This window comes from Bubalus bubalis, chromosome 17 (assembly GCF_019923935.1).
Source record: "Bubalus bubalis isolate 160015118507 breed Murrah chromosome 17, NDDB_SH_1, whole genome shotgun sequence".
NCBI classification, from domain to species: domain Eukaryota; kingdom Metazoa; phylum Chordata; class Mammalia; order Artiodactyla; family Bovidae; genus Bubalus; species Bubalus bubalis.
The window spans coordinates 12,550,824-12,575,590 of NC_059173.1; the positions used below are offsets into that span (position 1 = coordinate 12,550,824).

Below are 24,767 nucleotides of genomic sequence, written 5' to 3' on the forward strand. Positions count from 1 at the left end.
ATCACTATATACAAATAAGATACACGGGAGATTAAATTAAAAAAAAAAAAAGGAAGCACTGGGGTAGAGAGGCTGACCACACGTCTGAGCACCGTCCGAGAATTTGGGGGTGGGGTGAGGAGGAGGTGAGCAAATCGGGACCGAGAAAGGAAAGCATTCGTTCTCTCCTTGAGGCCGAGGCAGTTTTCTGCCTCTCCCCACCCGGGTTAGGGAGAGCGCCTCCCGGGCACCCCCAACCGACTGCCACTTTCCCGGGGCGCAGGCACTGCGCTTAATCGTTGGGCCAATAAACAGCCCCGGTCAGCTGCAGCTTCTGCGCGTAGGGCGCGCGCCCTGGAAATCTTCGGGCCCTTTGGAGAGCTAGCGCCCCAAAGGCCCCCAGGCCCCGCAAAGCTCCCCCACGCACCCACCTCCGACCCCGGTGGTTTTCCCTCCCACCCTGGGAGAGAGTGCTGGAGAGGCTGTGGGCTCCCCACGTGCCTGGTTGGAGATGGAAGGGGCTATGCCCCCTCTCCAAAAGGTCTCGACCTCGATCTCCTTCCAAGTACAGGATGGGGGCGGGGGGGGGGGGGCGGTTCCTCCTCGCCGGCCATTCAAGAGGCCCCGAAGGTGACAGGGACTTGGGGCCGGGCTGGCGGGCTCCAGGGAGGTGGGGGGCGGGGGCGGGGATGGAAAGGCAGCCGCCAGGCAGGCTCCGGCTGCGTCCTCACGTCAAGGCCCCCCGGGGCAAGAGACGGCCTGGAGGACCTTCCCGTCCTCCAACCCCTGCGACCCCCACCCTACCCCCCGCCCGCCCCAGCACACACACACACACACACACACACACACACACCCTCCGAGGCGAGGCTGGGGGTGGGGAGGCCAGGAGACCAAAGACTGTCACGGCCTCACCATTTTTTATTGAATGTTTCAAAGATAAATCGAACTTCAAAAGGCAACTCCCCAAACAGCCCCGGAGGCTGGTTGGAGGGAAGAACTGGAGGAGGGTGTCAGCCTCCTGGTGACTTTTCCCTCGGAGGGGGTCAAATATGTGCCCTGGAATTACCTTTTGGAAACTGCCCTCCTCCCTCGCGGGACACAAAGTTTGCGCAGAGCTGGCCGCGCGTCGCACGCACAGTCCGGGCTGAGGACTCGGAGGGGGTACCTTGGGTCAGCCTAGTCCAATTTGAGACACCGGAGACTCCAGGGGACGTTCGAGTTTATCCCTTTCTCGGGCTGCCTGGAGGGTTGCTCCCTTGCCAGGCCGGGGCTAGCCGCGGGGAGAGTCTGCTAGATTTTTTTTTTTTTTTCCTTTTCTGCACACTGGGGCAAGAAAAAATTGACTTGGATGGCTCAGATTGAAGCGCAGAGAAAGAACGAACCCCAAACGAAAACGTTCGCGGTCCTCGCACTCATTTTTGATCGGATTCGGCTAGGAAACACTGACTTAGGGAGCGAACATTCTTTTTCCATTAAAACTTAAGTATCTGCAATTGCGATTCTATCCAATTCTAATCAGCCCCCCTTCCGCCTCTCGTTTTGCTTCCTAATTTCAAGGAAAAGTAATTTCAGATTGAAGCGGCTCCCTTCCGCCGGCCGAGTAAGGGACTTTTGTTTTTAGCTTTGTAACTTGAGTGACATCTCTTTTGGGTTCAGTGGGGGCGGTCTTAATTATTTAAAGGCAAAGAGAAGGGGCTAAAAAGGAAGCTAGGGAAGAAAAGACTTGACTCCACTTTCAGGAAAGGTCCCTAAAAAAAAACAACAAACACTTAACAGGAGGCCCAAAGACATTTCAATAAAAATTTATTGAAATTTCAATGAGATTTTTAAAGGGGGGGGGATACAGAAAACCAAAGAACTCATCAACAATTATAACACAAAATATACCTTCATGAATTTTTGTCTTTAAACCATCTCTCAGCACCTGACTTTTTAACTGTGAATATATCTCTCTAGAGGCACCAATTCAAAACATCAACTCTGAGGACAGTAAGTAGTCAATTCCACTTTGTTTTGAAGAAATCAGAGACTAGCAAATACAAATAGGAAAGAAAAATTAGAAAGTCAAACCACAGCCTCTGCACTCTCCACCCCCCCACCCGCCCCAAGCAATCTCAAAAACACTCTTAGGAATTTCAGGTGGGGCTAGGAAGTGGCACCACCTCCCCAGTTTTCGGTAAAATGGCAAATAGCACTTTCCCCCAGTTTTGGACATTAGAAAAGAAATTTTCTTTGCAGACGACTCTTTTGATAACTATGTTGGTGTCGGTGCAGAAAGTGTGTTTTCTACTTTTAAAAGCGATCCTGTGACCTTGAAATAAAACTGACTATAGGAAAACAAAACCACAAAACCTGACAGCTGCAATCCTATTTACATAGAGCTATATACAATGTCAATAAATTAAAGTTTAATTTTCTGAGCATTCATATTCCACCTATTTACAAGAGTTATCAAATAATTACATAAATACTTTGTCTAATAGTCTCGCTTCTTCTTTATTTTTTTTTTTTAAAACCTTGTTATTGCATATACAGGAAACAGAAAAGAACTGCCAGAGGGACAACATGAATCCTGCTACAGAGCTTAGATAAAATAAATTCATTTTTGGTATCTTCCCCATCCCTTCCTTTTAAGCCATCCCCCTTAAGGTTGTCAATGATCTAGGAAAAGATAAGGGGTCATATTTTCTCTCTAAAAGCAAGCATTCAAAAATAAAACCCACAAATACATTACTGTGGAACATGCAAGAGACCTAGAGCTCTTAAAACATCACAAGAATTATTAAAAAGACACAGATTTCCTTAATAGAGACTAAACAAGAATGGCAGAGACTTCCCTCCCCAAACAATGCTGCCCAGTAATTTATTTAGAACTGATATGCACGTCACTAGAAAGTTTTTAATCTTCACGAACAGAATCGTGTTAATGTATCCATTTGTCCCCAGTATTTTTTTTTCAATTTTGTGTTTCCACTTGGGACGGTGAAGAAAAAAAAAAAAAAATATATATATATATATATATATATATCTATATATCTTCACTGGGGGAGAAACTTTTCAACACCTCCCCTCCTGGGGCCTGGCTACCTCGGATCTTCCCACAGCTTCCAGACCAGCCGCCAAGGCTTTAACTCCTACCCCCAACAGCTCAATGCAACTGGGACGTTTCTGAGCCAGATCCCGGATGTATAAACCACAGCCAAGAAGACAGGGCCTGTTTCTAGCACATTCTCTCCAGGGAGTCCAGCACCCCTTTCCCAGACAGGGCTGCACAAAAAAGGGCTGACCTCACTGCACGCCCGGGGTTTATGTGACATCCAACAAAGTGCACTGCAGACTGGATTGGACTGGAATGAAGAGACTTTTCTGGGGAGGGGTTTACGGGGAAGCGCTGCGGGACCTGTCAGGCTTGGCTTCCAGGCCGCTGACCAACCGCTGGATGTTCTGCAGTTCGCTGGTGGCCGCCTCCTTCTCCGGGCAGAGTTTGGGCGACAAGGACACGGAGCTGGAGGAGAGCGTGGAGGAGCGGCTGTTGAGTTCCGAGCCCGAGTCCACGGCCACCGAGGCCGGGCTGGCGGCCAGGGCGGCGGCCTTGCCGTCGAGGGGGCCCGCTGCGGCGGCGGCGGCGGCCATGGACGGCAGGGCGGTGGTGAGCAGGCCGCTGCTGTCCGGCACCGGCAGGGGGATGGAGTACGGGCTGTAGCGCAGCCGCGGGCGCATGGTGTTCAGGTTCAGGAAAGGGTGGCGGTGCACGGAGCTGGAGGCTGCCGCCGAGGAGGCGGCCGCCGCTGCGGCCATGTACGTGTAGGGATAAGGAAACAGGCTTCCGAAAGGCGACATGGCCAGGCCCTGGGCAAGGAGGAGAACAACAGGACAGAGTGAGCAAGCGGGGCCTGCGCGGTGGGGAGGAGCCGACCTCATCCACCACCCCTCCTCCACCCCCCACCATCCCCTCGGATGAGTCCTTAACCTCACTCCCTGGGATGGGGGTGGGGGGGATGGGGAGCAGGACGCTCCAACTTCTGCGTCTAGACGCAAATCTGAGCTGTGTTACTCTAAGCCAAAGTACTCCCTAGGCCTCAGCTTTCTTGTATGGCAAAAACGGAAAAGTTCAACAACTCGTATTCTTTCGGGGGACTCTGTGGGTATGAAATGAACTGCTGCTGCCTGCAGTATGCTTCACATAAGGTGCTTGGCCATCAAGACTGCTGGAAAGTCTCCCATCAGTCAGTTGTTCCACCTGTTAAATGGGGCTACAGTCTACCCCACAAAAGTAGCTGGCTGAAAACCAGAGGGCATAAACTATTGGACATATATTTCTGCACCCTCCCCCCCATTCTTGTTGCCCCACCTCACAGCCCTTCCACTCCATTCTAGAAGTTTCTAAAAAAATAAATAAATCTGGGGAAGATCCTTAAGCAAAAGGCAAAGGGGTGAGGGCAAGTTGGAAGGGGAGAGAGTAAAGGGTATTTGCTATGAACAGAGATGGAGAAATCATCTAGCCCCACATATGCTCGTGGAGCCCCAGATATTAAAAGTGGAGAAACTGAGGTAGGCCCCAGTATAGGAAGTCACTCAGCTAGCAAGTGGCAGAAGCAGAATTCAAATCCTGGGGCCCTGGCTTGGACACATTGCCTCAGTAGTACTGTTATTACTTGTTGAGCCAGGCAGCCCCTCACCCACCTGTCACCTACCTACCAGTGACGGCTCCAGAAAGGGCTAGATCAAGAGATGGGAGGGATGGCGGAAGGGCAGAAGCCAGCCCTTTTCTGGTTCCCTCCTCCCTAGAGGGGAGGAGGCAAAAGGCAAGGGCGTGCAGAAAACCTCATAGAATCTTTTTGCCCAGGTTCAGAGCACTTCCAGCGGCCTGAAATGTCTCCCCACAGCTGCCCAAAGCCCCTACACAGCTGTCTCAGCCTTACACAGGCTGCTAGGCCTGCCATAGCCCCAGTCTGTCCTCTGACATTTCCCACGTGTGCACAAACTATTAACCCTTTGGGAAGCAGGTTGGCCTGCTTGCAGTGAGGGATGGGAGGGGGCAGGGAAGTAGCTTCATATTGGAGGGTACAGACTCAACTCATCCGCAGGGAGTCAGTTCCCATCCCCAAGCCATGATCTCTCCCTAGTCTTGGGGGAGGGCTGGCTGTAAAACATTTAAGAGACATTTCAGCTCTGAAGCTAAAATCACAGCCCCTGGAAAAGGCCCCCAGAGTCTGAGTGCCTAGGGCTAGAGACTCATGTCCACCACCTACCTCCATCACCTACCTACCAGCTGTGTGATCTTGGTTAAGTTACTCAACATTTCTGAGCTCTGCTCTTTCATTTAGAAGGTGGAGGTGATCATAGGATCACCGAAAAACAGAATAGATCAAGCACTGAGAAGAGCGTGTCTGGCACAAAGGAAGTGCTGTCAGGAGTTATTATCTATTATACCACCTAGTTACTTTGCTAGACACAGCCCTTAACTTAGGGGAAAAATTGTTTTCTTAAGTTTTGAGGGGGGGGGTATGAGGTTATGATGAATCAATGAAATAAGCCTTGCCCCTAGTAATAATAAGTTATTATTATTATTAGGCAGGGAGACTTGGTGAGGGTCTGGTTCTAAAAGGCAGGCAAAGGAGAGTGAATGGAAGGAGGGGCTACAGAGGCAGCTGATAAATACCTGAGAGGCCAGAACGTGCTGCTGGAGATGGAAGGGCAGGGTGGCCGACGCCCCCGACAGTCCCTGCGCTGCGGCAGCCGAGGCCATGGCCGTGGAATCCAGGCCCGAGACGCCTGTGGAGGCCCCGGACACGGTGGCCAGCAGGGGCCCCATGCCGGCTGCCATGCTGGAGAAGGCGCCCCCCATGGCGAACTGGCCGGGGTGCAGGAAGAGCGGGTGCCCGTTGAAGAACTGCTGGCCGGCCAGGCCAGGGGCGAAGCCGAGGCCAGGCAAGGGGCCCTGGCCCAGGTGCGCGGCGGCTGGGTCCGTCTGCACGGTGAGCGGCGCGAAGGCCTCCTTGCCCGGCAGCACGCGCGCCTCCTCGGCGGCCTTGGACGTGGCCGCGCTGTCGCGGCCCGGGCTCCGGCGCTCCTCGGCGCCCAGGCCGCGGGTGCTGGACGAGATGGTGGCCGGGCTGTGGCGCGAGTCGGGCGACGCCTTGTCAAGCCGCCCGCTGTCCCGGGGTCGGCCGCCGGGTTCGGCCGCGAAGAGGTGTGCCTTGACGGCCGGGCTGCCCTTGTCCCTGCACGGATCCTCCGACGTGGTGGTGGATATCTTGGCCGTGTCACAGGCCTCAGGGCCGTGCTCCTCTTTGCTGTCAGCCTCCGCGTCGCTCTCCCCCTCGCTGGGACACAGATCTACCGCGGGAGGGGGAACACAAGCCAGGCGGAAGGGCGTTAGCTCTAAAACCTGGGCCAGCACAACTCCAGTGCCCCACTTGGAATCCCCAGCTCGGCCACTTCCCAGCTGTGCAACCCTGGGAAAGCCTCTTAACTCCTCTGCACCTCAGTTTTCTCATCTGCAAAGTGGGAGTGTGACAATACCTCAGACTTCAGAGGAAGGGTTCCACCAGCTAGTCATGTATTTCAAGTCTCTAGCTAAAGCTGCAATCCTCCCTGCAGTAGTGAATTTTACTATTTTATACATGTGGACTGATCTCCTACTAGGTCAGACAAAGCCTTTACTGGCCTTTTCCCCCCACTGGATTGCAAATTCACTTTTTAAAAAATAAAAACTGATTTACACTAAAATTCAGGGCAGGAACACTTTCTAGTTACCCGCTTTGTTCCCTGAATGATTGATTTCAGTCCCTTCCACAGATTTGTGGACTCTTTCAGGAAGATTTGTTTGGAGAGAACCCTGACGTCTGAATCGGCAGTGGCAGACATGAACACCCCTCCCCCAACACACACACTCCCCGGAGCCTTCTCTGTTTGCCTGTCTCTGCAGACAGAGATGGGTGATGGTTGAGGGAGGGCGGGGGAGGGGGCGGGTTACTGCCTGGAGACAATCATAGATTCTCTTTTGCTCTCACCACACCCTCTGTGGGTGTCCTACCAGAAAAAAAAGAAAAAAAGAAAAAGCGATCCCATTTTGTGTTTAAAGCTTAAACAGACTGAGGACATAAAGGACTTTCATTTTATTTCACTTAAAAAACAGGTTTCTTCCCCTTGAGAGCATGTGTGTCTTTCCAAATAAATAGTTCTTTAAACACAGGAAATCAACTGAGGATCCGAGCAGCTCCTCCCCTTCCACCCCTGCCCTCCCCAGCTCCCACTCTCAGGGCTCCCATCTCCTATCATAGGTCTAGGGTGGCTCTAGAGCTGAATTTTTCTCAGCCCCCTTCCCTGTTCCAAGTGGCAGAGAATCTCCCATCCCCCCGCCCCCCCCGCCCCTCCGCCGGCTCAACACATTTTAAGCTAGAGTTCAAAGATATTAAAAAAAAAATCAGTTGTTACTTGGTTGGAGGTACAAAAGAGAGGGATGCTCCAGCCCCCCACTCCCAGAGGGGACACAGGAACAGAGACCACCCCCTCATCCCTGCCAGACCAATGTCTGGGAGAAAGGAATCTGAGAGCTCAGACTAACTTGGAGGGGCTGGAGACACCCCTGATCACCCTTGGTGAGATTTGGCTTCCGTTTTACAAGCTTCTAGAAGGATCTAAAGCTTTGGAGGGGCAGGTTCCCTGGTGGATGCTCCCAGGTCCCAACTCTTCATTCAAACCTCCAAGACCTGGAGAAATCTGAGAAGTCAGAGGTGGCCAGGCTCACCTTTGAGGTTGGATGTTCCTACAGTGGACACGGCCGGGGAGGAGGACTGGGCGAAGCAGTTGAAGGCGGCCTGTTCGCTGGAGGACTCGTCTGAGGTGCCATTCTCCTTTTTGTGTCTGTCATCAAACACCCTCATGGACTGCAGGGTGAGTTGCTTTCTGTGGCAGAAGCCGACACCCAGCATTATAGAGGGTGTTCCCCCCTCTCCAAAGCCTCACCCTCTCCAAAAGGTTTGGGCACACACACCTCACCGGGCCTGAACCCGGGATGACACTAATTCCCAGAAATCTCTGTGCCCCGGGGGCGGCCACATGGATCCAAGCATTGTTCAGGACCCTGGGACTGGGCTGAAGACTGTAGCCCAGAGGGAGGGAGGGAGGAAGAAGGCTTGTATTCAAGACCAGAGGGTTTCCCTAGGAAAGGGGCACTGGCTGGGGCTTGCTCTTTAAAAGCCAAGAGCAAGAGGGGAGATGGGAGCTGGCCAGATCGGCTGAGCAGCCAGCCTCATAGACCAACGAGAACAGAGGACTCAAAGAAGTGAACACAAACAGCGGACCAGCTCTGGACTGATTGCTAAGATTGGGAGGAAGTGGTTATTTCATGGTGCACTGTACTGTAATCATTTCACCAACACATTAATAGGACTGAAAAAGAATCTATTTCCAGGTGAGAAATTATTTTTTAATGCCCACCCATTCCCCCAGGGGATAGGTTAAAAGTTGGCGCTGATTTTCTAGATTTTCAAAATTCTTTGAAAGTGAGTGGGGGGAGGGGAGAGCTTCTTTTATATACCATCCAGCTGTCAGCTTAATGCAAAATGATACATGTCCCCACAAAAGGAGGGAGCCATATATGTCTCCAGGGGCCTAGGTTCTGTCTGAGAGTATTTGTAAGACAAGATTGCAAAAATTCCACAGCGTTTTGTGAATGGCTTAGTCCTTTCCTGGGACTTGCCCAGAATGAACTTAAATTAATTAGGAATTAATAGGCGTCTGTATATAATCTGTTATTCCTGATACTTTTCTTCCAGAGACACCTATGGGGGTGGCCTAGCTGACCTTCTTTAAGGTAATATGGAGGAAGAAGAAAAAGTAGTGTAGTAAAATCTGTAGACTCTTGATCAAGGGGGAGTAAGTTGTTTTCTACCCTTCCACCACCCTTCTCAAGAAAAGGGCCTGCATCCCACTTCTAACAGCTGAGTCCTAGGTCTCAGAAAAGTGATTTTCTAAATTGTCTGAGAAGTGACTGCCACAGCTCACCTTTTTTCTCTCCTGCCATTTCCAGTGTCCCGGAAACCTTTTGCAAAAGGGTTGTTGTCTATTTTTAACTGAGTTATCTAGAGGAGGAGACACAAGCAAGAGATATTGGCTTCATCTTCTAGAATATTCCCAGAGGTTGCCCCCCAACTCAAATGATCCATGCGAAATCTGACTTCCAACCGGAGAAGTCATTTGGATATGCCAGGTTAAAGAGAGAGAGGAGAACACAGCAGAAGTTTGAGGGGGCCCGGGAGGAAAACCAAAGGAACGTGTGCCATGGCTGGCATTGCCTATTGCTATTGCTATTGCTAAGTCACTTCAGTCGTGTCCGATTCTGTGTGACCCCATAGACGGCAGCCCACCAGGCTTCCCCATCCCTGGGATTCTCCAGGCAAGAACACTGGAGTGGGTTGCCATTTCCTTCTCCAATGCATGAAAGTGAAAAGTGAAAGTGAAGTCGCTCAGTCATGTTTGACCCTCAGTGACCTCATGGACTGCAGCCTTCCAGGCTCCTCCATCCATGGGATTTTTCAGGCAAGAGTACTGGAGTGGGGTGCCATTGCCTTCTCCGTGGCATTGCCTATAGGAGGGCAAACTAGGGATTCTGAGCTGCAATGATCCTGCCTGGGCAGCCAACCACATGGGCTTAGAAATGGAAAAGTTGTCAAAAGGGCAACCTGTGGATCTTAAAATTATGCCTTCATTTTGATTTTTTTTATATATAGGGCAATTGATCATAAAATATGTTATGGTATATTTCCTGCCCAAACACATGCACATACATTCACACAGCACACCTTCCAACTTTTTCTGTACATCTAATAAAATGATTTATGGGATTTCACTACCCTTTGCTGGACTGGGTTTGATTTTGTTTTTGCTGGGTGTTGGGGGTGGGGGGGGACGTGTTTGAGGAATTACAATATTGACAATTACAGATTTAAAAGGACCGAATGACCGCTGGAAACATTTGTTTTCATTTATATGCCCCTGCCACTGCCATTAGGTGGAGAAGGCCCGTGGCTGCTTTGATCAAAGATGCTATATTTTATTATTCCATTAACAACTTAGATTCACAGGGTACTGGGTCCAGAAGGAGTGTGCATTTTACACGCTAAGGAAAAAGTCGTTTGTCATCTCTCAAATCCCTTTCCTGGGATGGAGGCAGAGGAAGGGGATGATGTATACAGAGTTCGCTGGAGGTGGAAAAAGGGCCCCTGGATGGATTCTTGTTCTTGGAGTCAATTCCTGTTTGTACTTCTTTCAGGGAGAGGAGACCTTGATGTCTTTAGTCTTCAGATGAAGGAAACATACCCGGAACACCCCATCAGTGGGCCACAGAGACCCACCCATAGTGAGAATGAAATCAAAATGTAGGGCGGCGTTGTTTGGTGAGCTGGATTGGCACTGAGGACCAGGGTTCAGAAGTTGAAGAGCAGGGGTCCTCAGGTGCCCCCCCCACCCCACCCCTACCCCCAGTAACTGCCTGCTAACAGCCATGCCAGAGACTGGTGCCCTCGTAGCACTTTCTCTGTGTTGCTCTGTGCACACACCCATGACCTTCAGGCCACTATAGCTTACATACCAGGTGCTGTCTGCTCTTCCATTTGGGGGTACTCCTAATCCCCGGCCTCAGGCCCAGGGAGGGAAAAAAAAAAAAACCTTCAAATGAAGTGGTAACTTTGGTCATCTCATCTCAAAAGCCTCAGACAACTCAATTAGCATGACCCTGTGATCAGAGTAGTTTTTTTCCAAACACACACATACACACACACACCATAAAAAACACAGCAGCATAAAAGGTAATAAAAACCAGACCAGCTACTCGGGATTTCTGGCTAGGGGAGAAAATCTGGTCTCCGCTGAGACTCCCCTCCCAAGATCCCTACCGGCTTTTGCCTTCAATTTTTAGCTGGTTCCTTTCGAACCTGATTTCTGGATCCTTCTTCCTGAATGAAAAGAGGAGGAACCTTGAAACAGGGGAAAGCTCGGGGTGGGGGTGGGGCAGGCAACCTTAAGGTGGTTACAGGAGTTTCTCACTGGCAGTGTTAGTTTGGCTTTTTTTTTTTTTCTTCCACTCAGCATTGGATCCCTAGCTGGTTAAGTTTTTTTAGTTTTCTTTCTGCCTCTGCTATGTGCCGCTGCCCCCTTCCCCCCAAGCTCCACTGAAAGTCAAATCACAAAAGAAAAATCAGACTCCCATTGCAATGCTCTTATAACTTTCTCATCCTCGCCCCAAAGCAGTTTAAGGGATGGGGGTGGGGGTGGGGAGGTGTTAATATCACCATTAAAAAGGAAAGCGACTTTGGTTACCTTATCATTCTGGTATGCAGTCACAGCGATGAATTCGGTTTCGGGGAACAAGTATGTCCGAAAAGTACTATAAGGAAGTTTTAAGATGTCATTGGCCCTCACGATGTGGAACCGGGGCTGGTATTTATGCATGGAGTTCAGTATAGTCTGCAGGGGCCGGAAGAGGAGAGAAACACATCACAAGAGGATTTAGCAGAAGACCAATGGGTTCCTAGGACCCCTGCCAGGCTGACGTCTACCCCACCAACGGCACCGGGGAGCCCACCTTCTCGGAGTACCTCGGTGGGAATCTTCAGCTCCCCACATGTTACATTCTGGAGAATCCAAATTGCTCCTCAGTTTCCAAAGGGTGCCCTCCCCCCCACCACCCTCACCATCTAAGTTTGCTTTGTTGAACCCTAGCCTACCTGAGTACCAAAACTATAATTCCCCTGCCACGTTGCTTGATCACTTGGGAAGGCCAAAGTCTTAAAAGATAGAGAAAAACATGCATTTTAATTTACAAAATGATTCAGTCCTTTAAGCGCCCACTAATTGATGAGCCCAATCCACTTAAAGCCCTGAAAGGCTGAACTCTAGAGAGGAATATTTATGCCTTAATCAAATCAAGGGCTTCAAATGCAATTCCTGCTTGCTGAAGATATGTCCACGCCATTCATGTCTTCCTGGGCCTAATCTTTCTGCTTATTCCTCACTTATCACTCTGTTTATTTTATTGAAATGTTGGGGAGGCGTAGGGGCAGGGGGCAAAAGGTCCCTTGCTTGACTTTTACAAGCAATCTAAGTCTCTGGAAAGTTTCTAGGGACTCCCGCACTGAATCCATATATATACCCGCAACACACATACAATTTTTGTACCGGGAGATCTAGGTCTCATTTCTGGTAAACCTGACCTTCACCTGAGCCAGATTCTTTTTTAGTCCAAGGGAAGAAAATCTTTCAAAATCTGTACCCACACTATCTCACCAACGCAGTCGAGGTTTCAAACCTTAAAACCCTCCCAAACAATACTATGACTGGTTTCAAAATAGAAGTATGATATCGTAAAACAAATCCTTTACGAACACCTAACTTTAATTTTCCATCTTCACAATGGGTTTTTAACTTTCCTGTCAGGTCAAGCAGTTACCAAGACCTGGCCTTGCCACGGAACAGGAGCCGATAAAGTTCTCTCACCCCTCACTTATTTTAGAACGCCAGGCCTTGTATTATCCGAAGAGAAACACCCCGGAATTCTCTGTGGATCGAACAAGTTTGCTATGCTTTGTAACTGAGAGCGAGGGAGAAACTGGATTTTACGTGGAAGCGGAAAGCACTGCCTTTGCTAGGGAGAAGACAGGAAATTTTAGGAAGGCAAGCAGTGAAACTTACAAATCCGTGCTTGTCCGAAATGTTGTTGGTGAGTTTCAGTTTGTGGAAAGTGACAACTTTGGACATCCACTGTTCCCCAGTAGCAGGGCTGTCCGGGTGGATGTACATTCTCTTCGGCATTTCAGGATCAGCCTTTCCTGCTACCATCCACCGGGAATTGTGAAATTTATAGCGACAGTCATCCGCAGCGATAATGTCCATCAGCAAAATATATTTGGCTTTTTTATCCAGCCCAGAACACCTTACTTTAAATGGAGGAAACATTCGCCTACAAGGGAGAGAAGAGGGAAGAAAAGAAACGGGAAAAAAAAAAAAAATCACTCAGAATCTTGGGTTTCATCCTCTATGCTAAAATACTTCAATCAAATTTAAAACTTTCTGTTACAAAGGATGATCTTGTACTGGTTCAGAGTATGAGGACTGGGTGCAAAATTGCTTCCTTCAGCAACAGAAGAATTAAATACGCTTCAATGTTTCTATTTTAAACGGCCCAAGATTCAAAACAAGTGAATAAGGGGCACTGGGTTTCTCTACATTGTCTAATAATTTCCTTGTAATTTTTTGGTCCCCTGTGTGACTTTTTAGGTTGCCCTCCTTAGAGGTAAATTTTTGCTTATGCTTTTTCGTGCCGGTGTCTAGTTCTAAACAGCTTCAGGCAGGATTTCAGTCAACTTTGGTTAATCAAGGCTAGAATTTTCCACCACCCATAGATGAGAAAATGTTAAATGGATCAAGAAAAGAAATGTCAAGTCGGGACCCCTCTCGGCTGTGGAACAGTAATCCCGCTGCTGGCGAAATGAAACTACTTCGGTGAGTTCTCGAAAGGAATTCTGTAGACTGGGGTGGACTCAGAGGCCTGATCACCAGCCTGCCTAGCGCGCTGCTAACCACGTTACCCCCACTGCTCGGGACCAGACCCAAACTACAAGACTCCACCACCAAACTGGTCTTTATTTCCCTGAAGTGTTAGCATTCTGTACTTTTGACTTAAAAGGGAGGAGGGAATGCATCGCTATGAAACTGTCTTCTGGGCTGGAGGATAAGTGGCAAACTTTGGCCTCGTTCAGCTTGGAAAGACACAGAGAGCTAAAGACAAGAGGAGATTTTCCTTTTATGCCTTCAACTGTATGCCTTGATAGACTTCAATGCCATTTAAAAAAAAAATCAGTGACTTTAAATGACAGGCACGTTTTGGTCAGGCCAGGACCTCTAAACAGTATGTAAAATATAGTCACACATGAAACAGCAGTACGTGTCTCCCTTCTGGCTCCTTGGGTCTGCAAACACAATCTGAATCATCCAGAGTTGCCTGTTGAACTCTCCCTTTGATTACAGACACACGAAGCAGCATGGACAAACCCCAAATTCCCTTGGATTCCTCTCTAAACCTGGCAGGGGGCAGGCTCAGGCCCCCTCCAGACCCAGAAGCTAGGCTGGAGGGTTGAAAGGGCAGGGCAGTTTCAGCCAGGCCTCCCACTACCACACAAACAAAAAGAGCTGTTCAGTGTAAATGAAACAGACAAAAATACAACATCTACAAAGACACAGGGATGGTCCAGAAAGGTTTGCACAGTGAGTTTTCCTGCAATGGGGGTGCTTTTCTTTCTTCCTGCAGAAGATATCTGCGTACCACTGAAAAATTCTACCTATCCCATAGAGAATCCAGTATGCAGACCAGGTAGGAAAAACCACCCGCTGCAGACGCCCAGGTAAGCTGAAATTTCCTATCACTGGGGCAAGGCCGGGGAGGTTTCTGTACACAGTTCTGGGCGGGGGGGGGGGGGGGGGGGGGACTAAGTTTTCCTTTAAGTCAAAGAACTGGCAAACCGACTGTTCTGGGAGAAGATAAATAAAAGGAGAAAAGAAACCTCCAGTCCCTTAGGGGAGTTGTGGGGGCGGGGAGGGTGCGTGGCTTGCTTACCTTCCCGACTTGGTAATGACCATCTCCGTGCCCCGCTTGTGGAATTGATCCCAAAGTTCTTTGGCCTCCAGGTGTACCTTGGGGTCATCTTCTACTTCTTCTTCGGGTTCCATGGTCTTCAGGGGCCTCAGATGGGTCTGAGGTCCCAGGGACGAGAATGGGATGCCGGTCTCGGCCGCCCCCACCAATTGATCCATGATCGGCTTGGCCAGGGCGCCGGGCAGCGAGAGCGCCGCCGCGCCGTTGGGAGGCAGCGTCAGAGCGGGGAAGAAAGGCGGCTGATGACCCAGCACCGCGCTCATGGCGAAGTCCGGCGCCCGGTGAGGTAGGAACGGATGGTAGGCCATGCTTGTCCCAGGAATGACCGGATCTCTCATGGAGAGGCTCATCCACTCCAGGCGGGGCGCTGGGCTCCAGCCGGGGACAAGTCCGCAGCTGCTGTTTAGTTTTGTTTTTTTTTTTTTTTTAACAGCAGCGCATAGTTTGGAGGGGGGAAAAAAGCGAAAGAAAAAAAAAGGCGGTGGGAGGATCACAACGAAAGCACCTCAAAGTGAAGAGTGGGAAGTGTCTTTGGGGTAGGGGAAGGCCGCTTTTAAAGAGGGCAAGGCGAGAAATCAGGAGACATAGTCGCTTGGGTGACGGTCCCGGTGTCTGGCGTTTCCAAAAAGCCGCTCCTGGAAGTCGGTTTCCGAGGCGAGGGGAGCGAGCAGGGTCTGGACTCGCGCCGGAGCCCTGCTGCTTGGCTCGAAATAGACACGCCTGCCCTGGGTCCCAGCGATCGCTCCCCAGCCCCCAGTTCTTTGTTGCCAATGCGGACGGCTCTCCTAGGAGACTTTTTTTTTTTTTTTTTTACCTTTTCTTCTCCTTCTTCTTCCCCCGCCCCCCCGTCTCTAGCCTTTCCCTTTGGCTCGCGGGAGGCGTCTGCAGTTGCGCTAGACCGGCTGGAACTGCGAGCGAAGAGAGCGGAAAAAAAAAGTCTCTCTCCTTAAAAAAAAAAAAAAAAAATCTCTGATGGAAGCCCTCTTCTACCAGCGCTATCAAAACTTGAACTGCACGCGGGCTTCCGTTCGCCCTTCTCCTCCGCCTTCCTCCGCTCCGAGCCTCCGGAGGGTGTCTGGGTTTCAATCCGAATCTTGCTGTGTGTGCTCTGCTCCCGCGCCTCTCTTCCTTGTCCTAAAACGTGAGCGAATTCCCTTCCTAAATCTGCGTCCAGACGCGCAGGGCTGGGAGGATTTAGGGGGGGAAGGAGGAGGGGAATGAAAAGAAGGGAGTGAGAGAGAGAGAGAGAGAGAGAGAGAGAGAGAGAGAGAGAGAGAGAGAGAGAGACCGGAGTGGGAGAAGGAGCGCCAGGAGAGGGAGGGAGCGAAAGAAAGCCAGCTAGAGCTCCTCGCCACCCTCCTCCGCCTCTAGAATTCCCCGGGCGTCTGCTCGGCGGTCTAGAAGGTCGGGCTCTGCTGTGGGCTGCGGGGAGCCGGAGGCCTCTTGATTGGCTCTTTGACGCTTTCGGACCAATTGTGTTGCTGCATAGGCGTGGTTTTCACAGGTCGAGTGCTGGGGGATAGAGCCGAGTTATAAAAAGAAGGTGTCGGAAACTGTAACGTCGCAGCGCCGCAACGGTACTACTGCCTGTCCTGTGAATATGTCAACATGATCAGAGGGAGGGCGGGGAGCCACTGGGGAGCGCGCGCACCGAGTCGCCTCTAGGTGGCTTATCGAGAGATCGCAGCAGCCCTGGAGCTCGCTCTCTTGCTCGCTCGCTCTGGCTCAGTCCATGTCTGAAATGCCTCAGTCATCCAGCCCGGGATCGAGGGAGGAGGCTGGGCAGGAGGGAGCACGGGGGAGGGAGGCGGGAGCTAGCGAGCTTGGCCAGGAAGGCGGAGAGCGCGCCGGGCGCCGGGCAGGGGCGCTCGCCTCTCGCGCGCTCGGCTCGCTTCTCCGGCCGCCGCGGGCGTTTCTCTCTCCCGCTCACGCTTTTAACCCGGCTCCGGGCGAGCGGAGCGGACGGCCCCGGCTCCCGTGAGCTGCCATCCGGCCGCCAGGCGCCGCGGAGAGGCGAACGCCGCCGTCTCCAGGCTTGTGCGCGCTCTCCAGCCCCACGTGGAGCCAAGCTATTCCCGGCTGCCGCTCAAGGGCTCCCGAGCTCGGGTGTTTCTCGTTGCCGGTCTGCCCGGAGCAGCAGGGCTCGCGCGCGGGCTCCCGAGCACGCGGGTGCGGCCAGATCTCAGCCCACGCGAGGGGCTGTCTCCCCACCGCGCCCCACCCGAAACTATGCGCGGAGACCCAAACACCCCCAGCACATTTGTACGCGAACACGCGGCAGTCCACTAGGACTCAGCCACCCGCGGAAACCATATACACGCAAACACTGACCCAGCCTGCGCTGCAGCCCTGGGTCTGCGCTCAACTCACTCCGGAGGCGGATTCGGGCTTTTTTCAAATGGATTTACCAGCCCTTTTAGATAGATCTAGTCTTCCATTTGGACTCGGGCTCCCGGTTTTCCACCTGAATGTGTGTGTGAGAGCAGAGAGGGTATCTGAACAAAGTGAGCACAGCGAGGGACTAGGTTCTGGGCCTGTCTGCGTCCAGCCGTCGCCCTCCCCTCGGCGGTAGGCAGGGTGAGGAGCTGCTGGAATGGGGTGGGCGAGCTGGTGGGCGGAGGTGCTCCAGGCCCGTATCTTCTCCAGGCTTCGCAATTATCTCTTGGTGCCTCAGTTCTTTTCTCCACCCGGAGACTTATCTCTCCAGAAGTCGGGGGTGAATTTGTAAAACAAATCGTGAAACGCCCTCACCCCAGAGGCGAGGTGACTGGCTCCAGTTCAGGGGTGTGTGTGTGTGTGTGGGGGTGGGTGGGTGGGGGGTGCTCAGCAAGGGTGAAAGGGAGGGACGCAACAGGATCTTATCCATCAGACCTGTCGCCGAATTGGTAACTTACCGCAGGTCCCTGTCCGGGTCAGACCCACATTTCCCAATTCTAGGGGCCATCGCTGCTTAGATGGAGGGACGTCTTGGGGACAGTATTCTATTACCCTTCCTAAGCTGGGAAGTTTCTCCAGTGGAACCAAGAAAGGACTAATTGCGGGGCCTAGGGAGTTAAGAACTCCCAGGCTCGGGTTGTTCTGTGTGTGTGACTGTGTGTAGGTAACCAGCAGAGCCCTCTCTTACATTTTGCCTCGTGTACCCCCTAAACTCCCAGCTTCCAGACTCCGAAGTGGGAGCAAGTGGGGGGTGGGGAAAAATGCAGTTCCATTGTGGGCCAACCGCGCGGAGATAGGGGCGGAACTTTTGAGGCGAGGAGATTTTTCCAGCCTCGCATTTTTGACGCACATGGTTAAGAGCGCTTGGCGCCAGCGCTAAGAATTCCCTAGTCACCAGAGAGAATAAGAGTGGTTCTGCGAACTCCATCTGGCTTGCCATCTCGCCCCTTTCTCTCCCTTTAGGTCTGTCTTTCTCCTGGCCGGTCTCTCGGCCTCTCTCTGCGGTGGTGGAGCAAGAGCGGCGGGGGTCAGGGTGTCGGCTCAAGATGCCCCCTCCCGCGTCCCTGGCGGCCCGACCCCGGAGGGTGCGAGAAGCCCAGGCCTTTCCCCTTCTGACACCGACCACCGAGGTCACCGCAGGGTTTTCACCAGTCTCCGGAGGCTGAAACCGGCCCTTCCCCCACTCTGCTGGCCGCCGGAGCCTGGGGCCGCACCGCTGTGCTTTCAGCAGCGGCCCCAAACCCGGGGTCTGGTTTTGCCTGCACTCGCCGGCCAATCTCTGCTCCGACGCACCGAAGAGAAGGAAAGTAATTCTGCAAGCACGAGATGACCCCCAACACACATCCACATCCACCCAATCGGTGTCCTAAGCGTCCAGATGCCCAAGAAGAGAGACATTTTACTCGGTCGTCCGCATGCTGGCCTCGCTTCGGTTTTGGACTGTGGGAGTAGAGTTTGCTGATTTCACTTGTAAATATCTCAACTTGCCTTTGGCCTCAACGGTGGAGGTGGACTTAACCACGATTTCGGCCCCTTCTCTCACGTGCCTGTTTTTGCCCATAGCTCCACCTTAACCCTGGGGTCACCCCAGTTGCCACTCCTGACCCCCCATTGCCACTCCAGCGCGCCAGAGAGGAAGGCGGGAGAGGAAAGTTTGTGGGGTTCTGAATCGAAAATGTCGACATCTTGCTAATGGTCTGCAAACTTCCGCCAATTATGACTGACCTCCCAGACTCGGCCCCAGGAGGCTCGTATTATGCAGGGAGGCCGCAGTAACTGGGGATCAAAAGCGGGAAGGTGCGAACTCCTCTTTGTCTCTGCGGGGCCGCCGCGCCCCCCTCCCGGTGGGTGATAAACCCACTCTGGCGCCGGCCGTGCGCTGGGTGATTAATTTGCGAACAAACAAAAGCGGCCTGGTGGTCACTGCATTCGGGTTAAACATTGGCCAGCGCGTTCCGAAGACTTGTGCCAGGCCTGGCAGCTGGGACAACTTGCAGACCAGCGCGCCACGGGCCCGGGCTTTTAGGCTGTAGCCGAGGGCTCTACCATGGTCATTCCCCCCCACCCCCTCCATGCAGACCCCTTCGATCTTCTCGGTCTCTCTCCCCGCCTCACGTTCAACAAAAGACAGACGGAGAAATACTGAAGCAGCCTAGCCTGACCCTGGCAGAGCCTGAGAAACGGTGCTTTAAAAGAGCGGGAAATGGGGGCCAAAATTTGAATCCAAGAGGAGGCGCCGAACTTCTGGTGTCCCTACAATATTCCTCCATCTATATTGCAAAGAGTATTCACCTAATTGTAGGCCTGATTTTTTTTTATTCTCTCCAAATCTGGGATGTCTGAAGTGTTGAAGGTGAAGAATAGAATGAATGAGGATTTTAAAGTGGGCAAGGGGTTGAGGAGCCTCAGAATAAATGTTATATGTGCACACACGCGCACACACGCACGCGCACGCAACCAAATCTTCTATCCCCAGATCAGGCCACGCAAGAGGCAGAGAAGCCCCCTTTGCCGAAGAATCCCCCCCAAGAAGCCTCTGCAGCTCCCACTTTTCCCTAGGGCATCGTCTGCCTCCTACTCTAAAGAGGGGCAGATCGACCCTTTTGTGACCGAATGGTGTTTATCTGGAGTTTTCAAAACCCGGGGGAGGGGCGCGGTGGGGTGGAAGGAGAAAGGATGGTGGATAGGCGGGGTCGTTTACTTTGGCAAGTTTGCTGTAAATATTCTTTTCAGCATGTGTGAGGTCTGGCGAGGGACTATTACACGCTTATTCCCCCTTAAACTTTCGCCCACCGTTTGCTGCGCGGAGCTGTTTTTCAGTCCGAGGTGTCGCTGAACTGGGAACTCTGTTGACATAAGGACATCCAGGGGTTTCTCCGGGAGGGTCTGGGGCCTAATTAAGAAGTTTACTAAGGAGGTCGGTCAAAACGTAAACTTTCTCTGGGGAGGGGCTTTCTGGGTAGAGACAGTTCCCTGTTTCTGGCCAGTGCCCCTGCCCATGGGATCCCAGGCTCTTTTGATATTGACAGACATTGAAACTGACTAGGTGTCTGCTTCAGGACTCCCATAGTCCTTTGCGTTCAATTCCCCAAACCCTGGAGGTGATTTTTTTTTTAGCGGGCACCTCAGGGAGGCAGCTCCCCCGAGGTGAGGGCCTAGGTTAAGTTCCTCTAGCAGATAGCAGCCAGCACCCTCCTTTCCACATTAGCACCCCTGTGCTACCCCAAAACCTGACTCTTTCACACGCAGCTCTGAAGTCAAAGGAGGACTTCACGGACCTGGGAGGCTTGGTTTTCCTCCTGGAGTTTCGCATCTTTCCCCACCTTCCCCCTGCAAATTTGCTTTAAGAGCCTAGTGCCTCTCAGGTCTGGAGGCTTCAGGATCAATCTTTTTGATGGAGAGTCAGTTTCCCCATCTTTCTTTCCCTCCAGAGGTAGGCACAAGTGTTTTGGTTGGACCAGACAGGACACCCATTTCTGTTTCTGTTTCTCTTTCTTCTGCTTGGGCTGTCCTCTCTCTCTCTGTCCATGTCTTTCAAGATTCCATGACTGCAGATCTGTGTTCTTTATTCTGTTTTCTTCTACTTTCTCTTCTCTTCCTGGCGTCTATCTTGTTCTTGGCTTCTATAACTCCTCAGCCTCTACCTCCCAGCCTTCACTTCTCTCATTATTTTTTTAAAAATTTTATTTACTACCTTTTCTGTTCGTTCTTCTTCTCTTCTCTTCCTATTTTCTCTGGCTTTCCTGGTCCTCTATGGATTCTCTTCTGCCTTTCTGTGTTTCTGTATTGCCTCTGTATCCACCCCCAACTCTCCCTTTTTTCCAGAAATCAAGACAGGCTGGAGTTAACCTCTCCCTGGGGTTCAAGCAGACACCTTACCCTCATATTCCTGGCCTGGATGATAAGGTGTCCTCCAAGATAGAAGAATGCTGGGCCCATTTGTGTAGGTTTGAAGTCTCGCTTTCTGCATTTAGTATTCCCCAAACCACCCTTTGCCCAGGGCTGGCCTCTCACCTCTGTTCCAATGCTCCGATCTCCCATCCTTTCTCTCTCCCCCTCCTTTCCAAGGCAGGAGCCCAGGGTGAAGGGCACCATGGCAGGTTCCAAAGCCCCAGTTCCTAGCCTCTGTCTGGCCCCAGCAGCACAGGGCTTTCCTGTAAGGCACATTTCCCTGTCCTCTGACAGCCCTCTAAATTATTGATCAGGGCGATTCAGTGCAAGAGCCTGAAGCGTGTGTGTGTGTGTGTGTGTGTGTGTGTGTGAGAGAGAGAGAGAGAGAGAGAGAGAGAGAGAGAGAGAGAGAGAGAGAAGATTGTCAAAGTTGTCTAGCTTGGGGAAGCAGTATTTTTAGTACAGAGGTTCACTTTGGCGCCAGTTGGTTTATGCTGTTTCTAGAGCATCATTCGTTATATACTTAATCCATGCTTATCATACCTCCCTTTAATGTAAATATGTTTTTGGCAGAGGCAGAATGAAAAGATTTCACCCTCTGCATTATTCTTATTAGCACCCACCTTTCATCAAAGCAGATCGCTCTACAAAATGGCAAATTTGTAAACGGCCAATGATTTAGAGAAGTTGGAAGGGAAGCAAGGAGGGAAGGATGAAGGAAGTAGTGTGTGTGTGTCTGGGGAGCGTGCTTCTTATACATCTGTGAAAGGTTTTTCCCCTCTCTCTCTGTCAGGAAAAGGAACTAATTGTGGTTTCCTAATTTCAAACCAATCTACATCTTCAATGCTCTCTTTGTGTGTTTTACCCCATTACTTAAAAAAAAAAAAAGAAACGCAAGATAATGCAATGGATATTTCTTAGTCCAGTCGAAATGAGTTCACTGGGAAGAGGCTGGGAATTTTTCCTCTCATCTTATCTGATCCAGCATCTGCAAGGCGCAGAGCCAGAGCTGACTTCGGCCTCAGGCACCGGGCACTGTTGACCACCCAAAATCTTTCTTCTTTCAACATCCTCTTTCCAGATGTCTCAGTCGAGACAGGTAAGGGTGTCAATGGCACTTCAGCAATCTGTCCTAAGAATGTAGCCTCAGGGAGTGGTGGGAGTCTCGGGGACAGAATATTTCAAAGGGTAAAGGGAAATAGACCGATGTATTCTCCAATCCCCAACTGCAGACTAGGGGTGTCCACTGACTGAACAGGAGCCCTTAATTCTGTGACTTTCTGGTGTTGTTGTTAGGTGCCCTGGGGTGGGGGGGGGGGGGGCAGTGGGGTCTTGCCCTTCGAGGGCAGACAAGGTGGAGGGAACAAGAGACTGCGTAAGTGAGAGGGCATGGCAAATCAGATAACTGCTACTACTGTGTGGGAAGTTGACAGGGCAAAGAAAGATCAGCTCCTCTAAAGCTGCTGAACTAAGTGTCCCCTAGTAGCCTTAGACACGTTTCCTCAATTTGAGCACAATATCCATTACTATTTCCCATACTGGGTTTCAATTAAAAAGGGTGAGAGCGGAGAGGGAAGGCAGGAGAGAAAGGGACCAGTGAGCACCCAAGTGTATGTATCTGTGTGTGTTTTTCCTCTTTTCTTTCCATTCTTTCTTGGAGCCTCTCCACTGCTCCTCGACAGCCAGCCAATCTGCCTGTGTTCCTAAAGGTAATGCCTTCCTGTCTCCCAAATCAAGTAGGTGAAGAGACAGGAAAGGAGGTAACACCGACAGAGAATCTTTTATCTCCAGGGAAGCCCGCAAGAGATATAGTTGTGTGTGTGGAGTGCCTTTGGGAAGGACTTTGCCTTGCCTATGTAGGCATGGGGTTTCAGATATGGGAGGGATATGGGCACTGAAGGTTCCAGCCTTTTCTGTCATATTGGAAACTGATCAAATCCCTCCTTCCTTGTACAGTCTTATGGGCAACCTACCCTTTTGCGGTTCTAAGACACAGGGTGTTTAGCAGCTGGTCTCACCTGCTTCTCTGGTATGCCTGGCAGGTAGGGGGCTTGCTACCCCAGCTTCCAAAACCAGGATTTGGGTTGTGGATGCAGGGTCCCAACTCCAGGCCTTAGCCCGGCTCTCACTCTCCCACCGAACACACCTCTCAGAATTTGGAATCAAGCACCAGCTCCTTTTCTGCATCTGTGTTCTGTAATCACTGACCCTCTACCAGGGCCACTCAGATAACTGGCCAGTAGCTGCACCTCTGTGTCTTAATTACCTGACAGTCTGGGGAACCTTTTCCTCCGTGTCAGTAACGACTACAGACCTCAACAATGGGACCTCATTTTAAGTCAGAGATGTCTTGCTCCTGACCTAGTCATTCTGGCCCTCAAATAAGACATAAATCCTGCCCGAGTTTTTAGCATATCCAGGGAATGAACCAGTAGGAGCCAGAGCGACAGTTCTCTGGCTCTCAACCAGAGCTGAAGGCTTGGGTGAAAGTTTTGGCCTTAGAGATGCAAAGAGCCTTTAAACCTCTCCAGCTTGGCCTTGGAATACAGAAGGGTTCCAGAAGTTTCTCTCTCTCTCTCTCTTTTTAACTTGCAAATTATCTTACTGTCCTTTATTAGGACATATAAGAACTAATGCAAATGTGATGAGAAATAGCTGTCAAGTTTGTAAAAGCAATTTTTTAACTCACTGTTATTCTCTTTTTGGATTTTCTTTCTTTCTTTTCTTTTTGTTTTTGAACTTTTAATTTTGTATTGGGGTAGAGCCGATGAGGTGTGAAGGACTGGGAAGCCTGGTGTGCTACAGTCCATGGGGTCGCAAAGAATCGGACACGACTGAGCAACTAAACAACAAGAGCTGATGAATACAGCTGTGCCAGTCTCAGGTGAACAACAACGGGACTCAGCTATACAGAGGCATTCTCTTTCTTTTAAAATTTGTATTTCTGTTTTAGGGGAAGAAGAGAGAGCAAGGGAGCAGGGACACACACAGACATAGAAAGAGGGACTGTTTGGAATTATGAGAGAGCTTTCCTTAAGAGTTGCTTTTGCTGGCGCCCAGGCCTAGGTACATTTCATCTCCAAGCCAAATACTAAAAATCCTTCTGGCGGGCGCTTGGGAGGGCAGACAGAAGCGGCCTTCCCGATCTAGGAACCAACCTGTCCCCTACGTTTCCTCCTGACGCCCTGTCCTCCTTGCGCTTGGGAAAGGAAAACTTCGGGCCCCAGGACGGAGGGGGAGAGAGTGACAGCCCAGGGCTCCCCCTGTAAGGTGCTTTTGGGCGATGGTTTCCCCTCCCCTTCCCCCCAAGCGGGGGGTTTTCACCTACCGCCGCCCCTTCCCCTTCCCCTTACCCCGGTTCCAAATACGGAAGCTGGACGTGCTTCGCTGCGGCTCCAGGCCTCGCCTAGCGCGGTACCTGAAGACGCTCGCGGCCTCGGATTACGGGTGGAGGGGGCCCGGGGCTGCGAAATGGGGCCCCCCAACACCCGCAGCGGCAGGCGGGGAAGCACAGGGGTCCCGGACGAGGCTGGTCCGCCCCGGGCCTCGGTGGCGACAAGGTCCTGCCAGGCACTGTCTCCCCGCGCGGGTTACCTGACTTTCCTCTGCGGCGGCCGGGGCGGGGCGAGTCGGCTTCCCGGGTGGGAGGGCGGCCTGCCTACCCCGCGGAACTCACAAATTCTCCCCAAAACTAAGATCGCGGGGATTCAGTTAGGAACCCCTCACCGCGCACCGCCCCCCCACCCCCCACGTCCGATGTGTCTTTTTGCAGCCTGGATTCCTAACTCCCGCCCCGCTCCGGTAG

The 24,767-nt window shown here is 51.6% G+C and overlaps 1 protein-coding gene across 3 annotated transcripts; it reads right to left on the reverse strand.

The window, feature by feature from the left end:
* Positions 1–1,765: 1,765 nt before the first annotated feature.
* Positions 1,766–24,720, reverse strand: TBX3 (T-box transcription factor 3). 3 transcript variants are annotated; one of them, XM_044930131.2, is made up of 9 exons: positions 24,557–24,720; positions 14,597–16,147; positions 12,676–12,943; positions 11,712–11,771; positions 11,305–11,451; positions 8,992–9,068; positions 7,733–7,890; positions 5,642–6,318; positions 1,766–3,828 (listed from the first exon to the last, which is right to left on the reverse strand). In XM_044930131.2, exons 2-9 carry the CDS (start codon positions 14,983–14,985, stop codon positions 3,358–3,360), a joined length of 2,247 nt encoding a protein of 748 aa, XP_044786066.1. In that variant the 5' UTR covers positions 14,986–16,147; positions 24,557–24,720; the 3' UTR covers positions 1,766–3,357. The 3 variants fall into 3 exon arrangements, with proteins under 3 accessions (XP_044786066.1, XP_025123361.2, XP_044786067.1); XM_025267576.3 differs by lacking the exon at positions 24,557–24,720 and adding an exon at positions 24,316–24,446; XM_044930132.2 differs by lacking the exons at positions 11,712–11,771; positions 24,557–24,720 and having other exon boundaries at positions 14,597–16,055.
* Between the last annotated feature and the right edge of the window lie 47 nt (positions 24,721–24,767).

Bases quoted from the DNA above. Each gene is read 5' to 3' on its own strand.
- TBX3 (XM_044930131.2), bottom strand. From the start codon at position 14,985: ATGAGCCTCTCCATGAGAGATCCGGTCATTCCTGGGACAAGCATGGCC. The intron at 12,944-14,596 runs GTAAGCAAGCCA...TCTCCCTTGTAG, and splicing joins GTCATTACCAAGTCGGGAAG to GCGAATGTTTCCTCCATTTA. The intron at 7,891-8,991 runs GTGAGCTGTGGC...CTTCTGCCACAG, and splicing joins AATGGCAGGAGAGAAAAAAG to AAAGCAACTCACCCTGCAGT.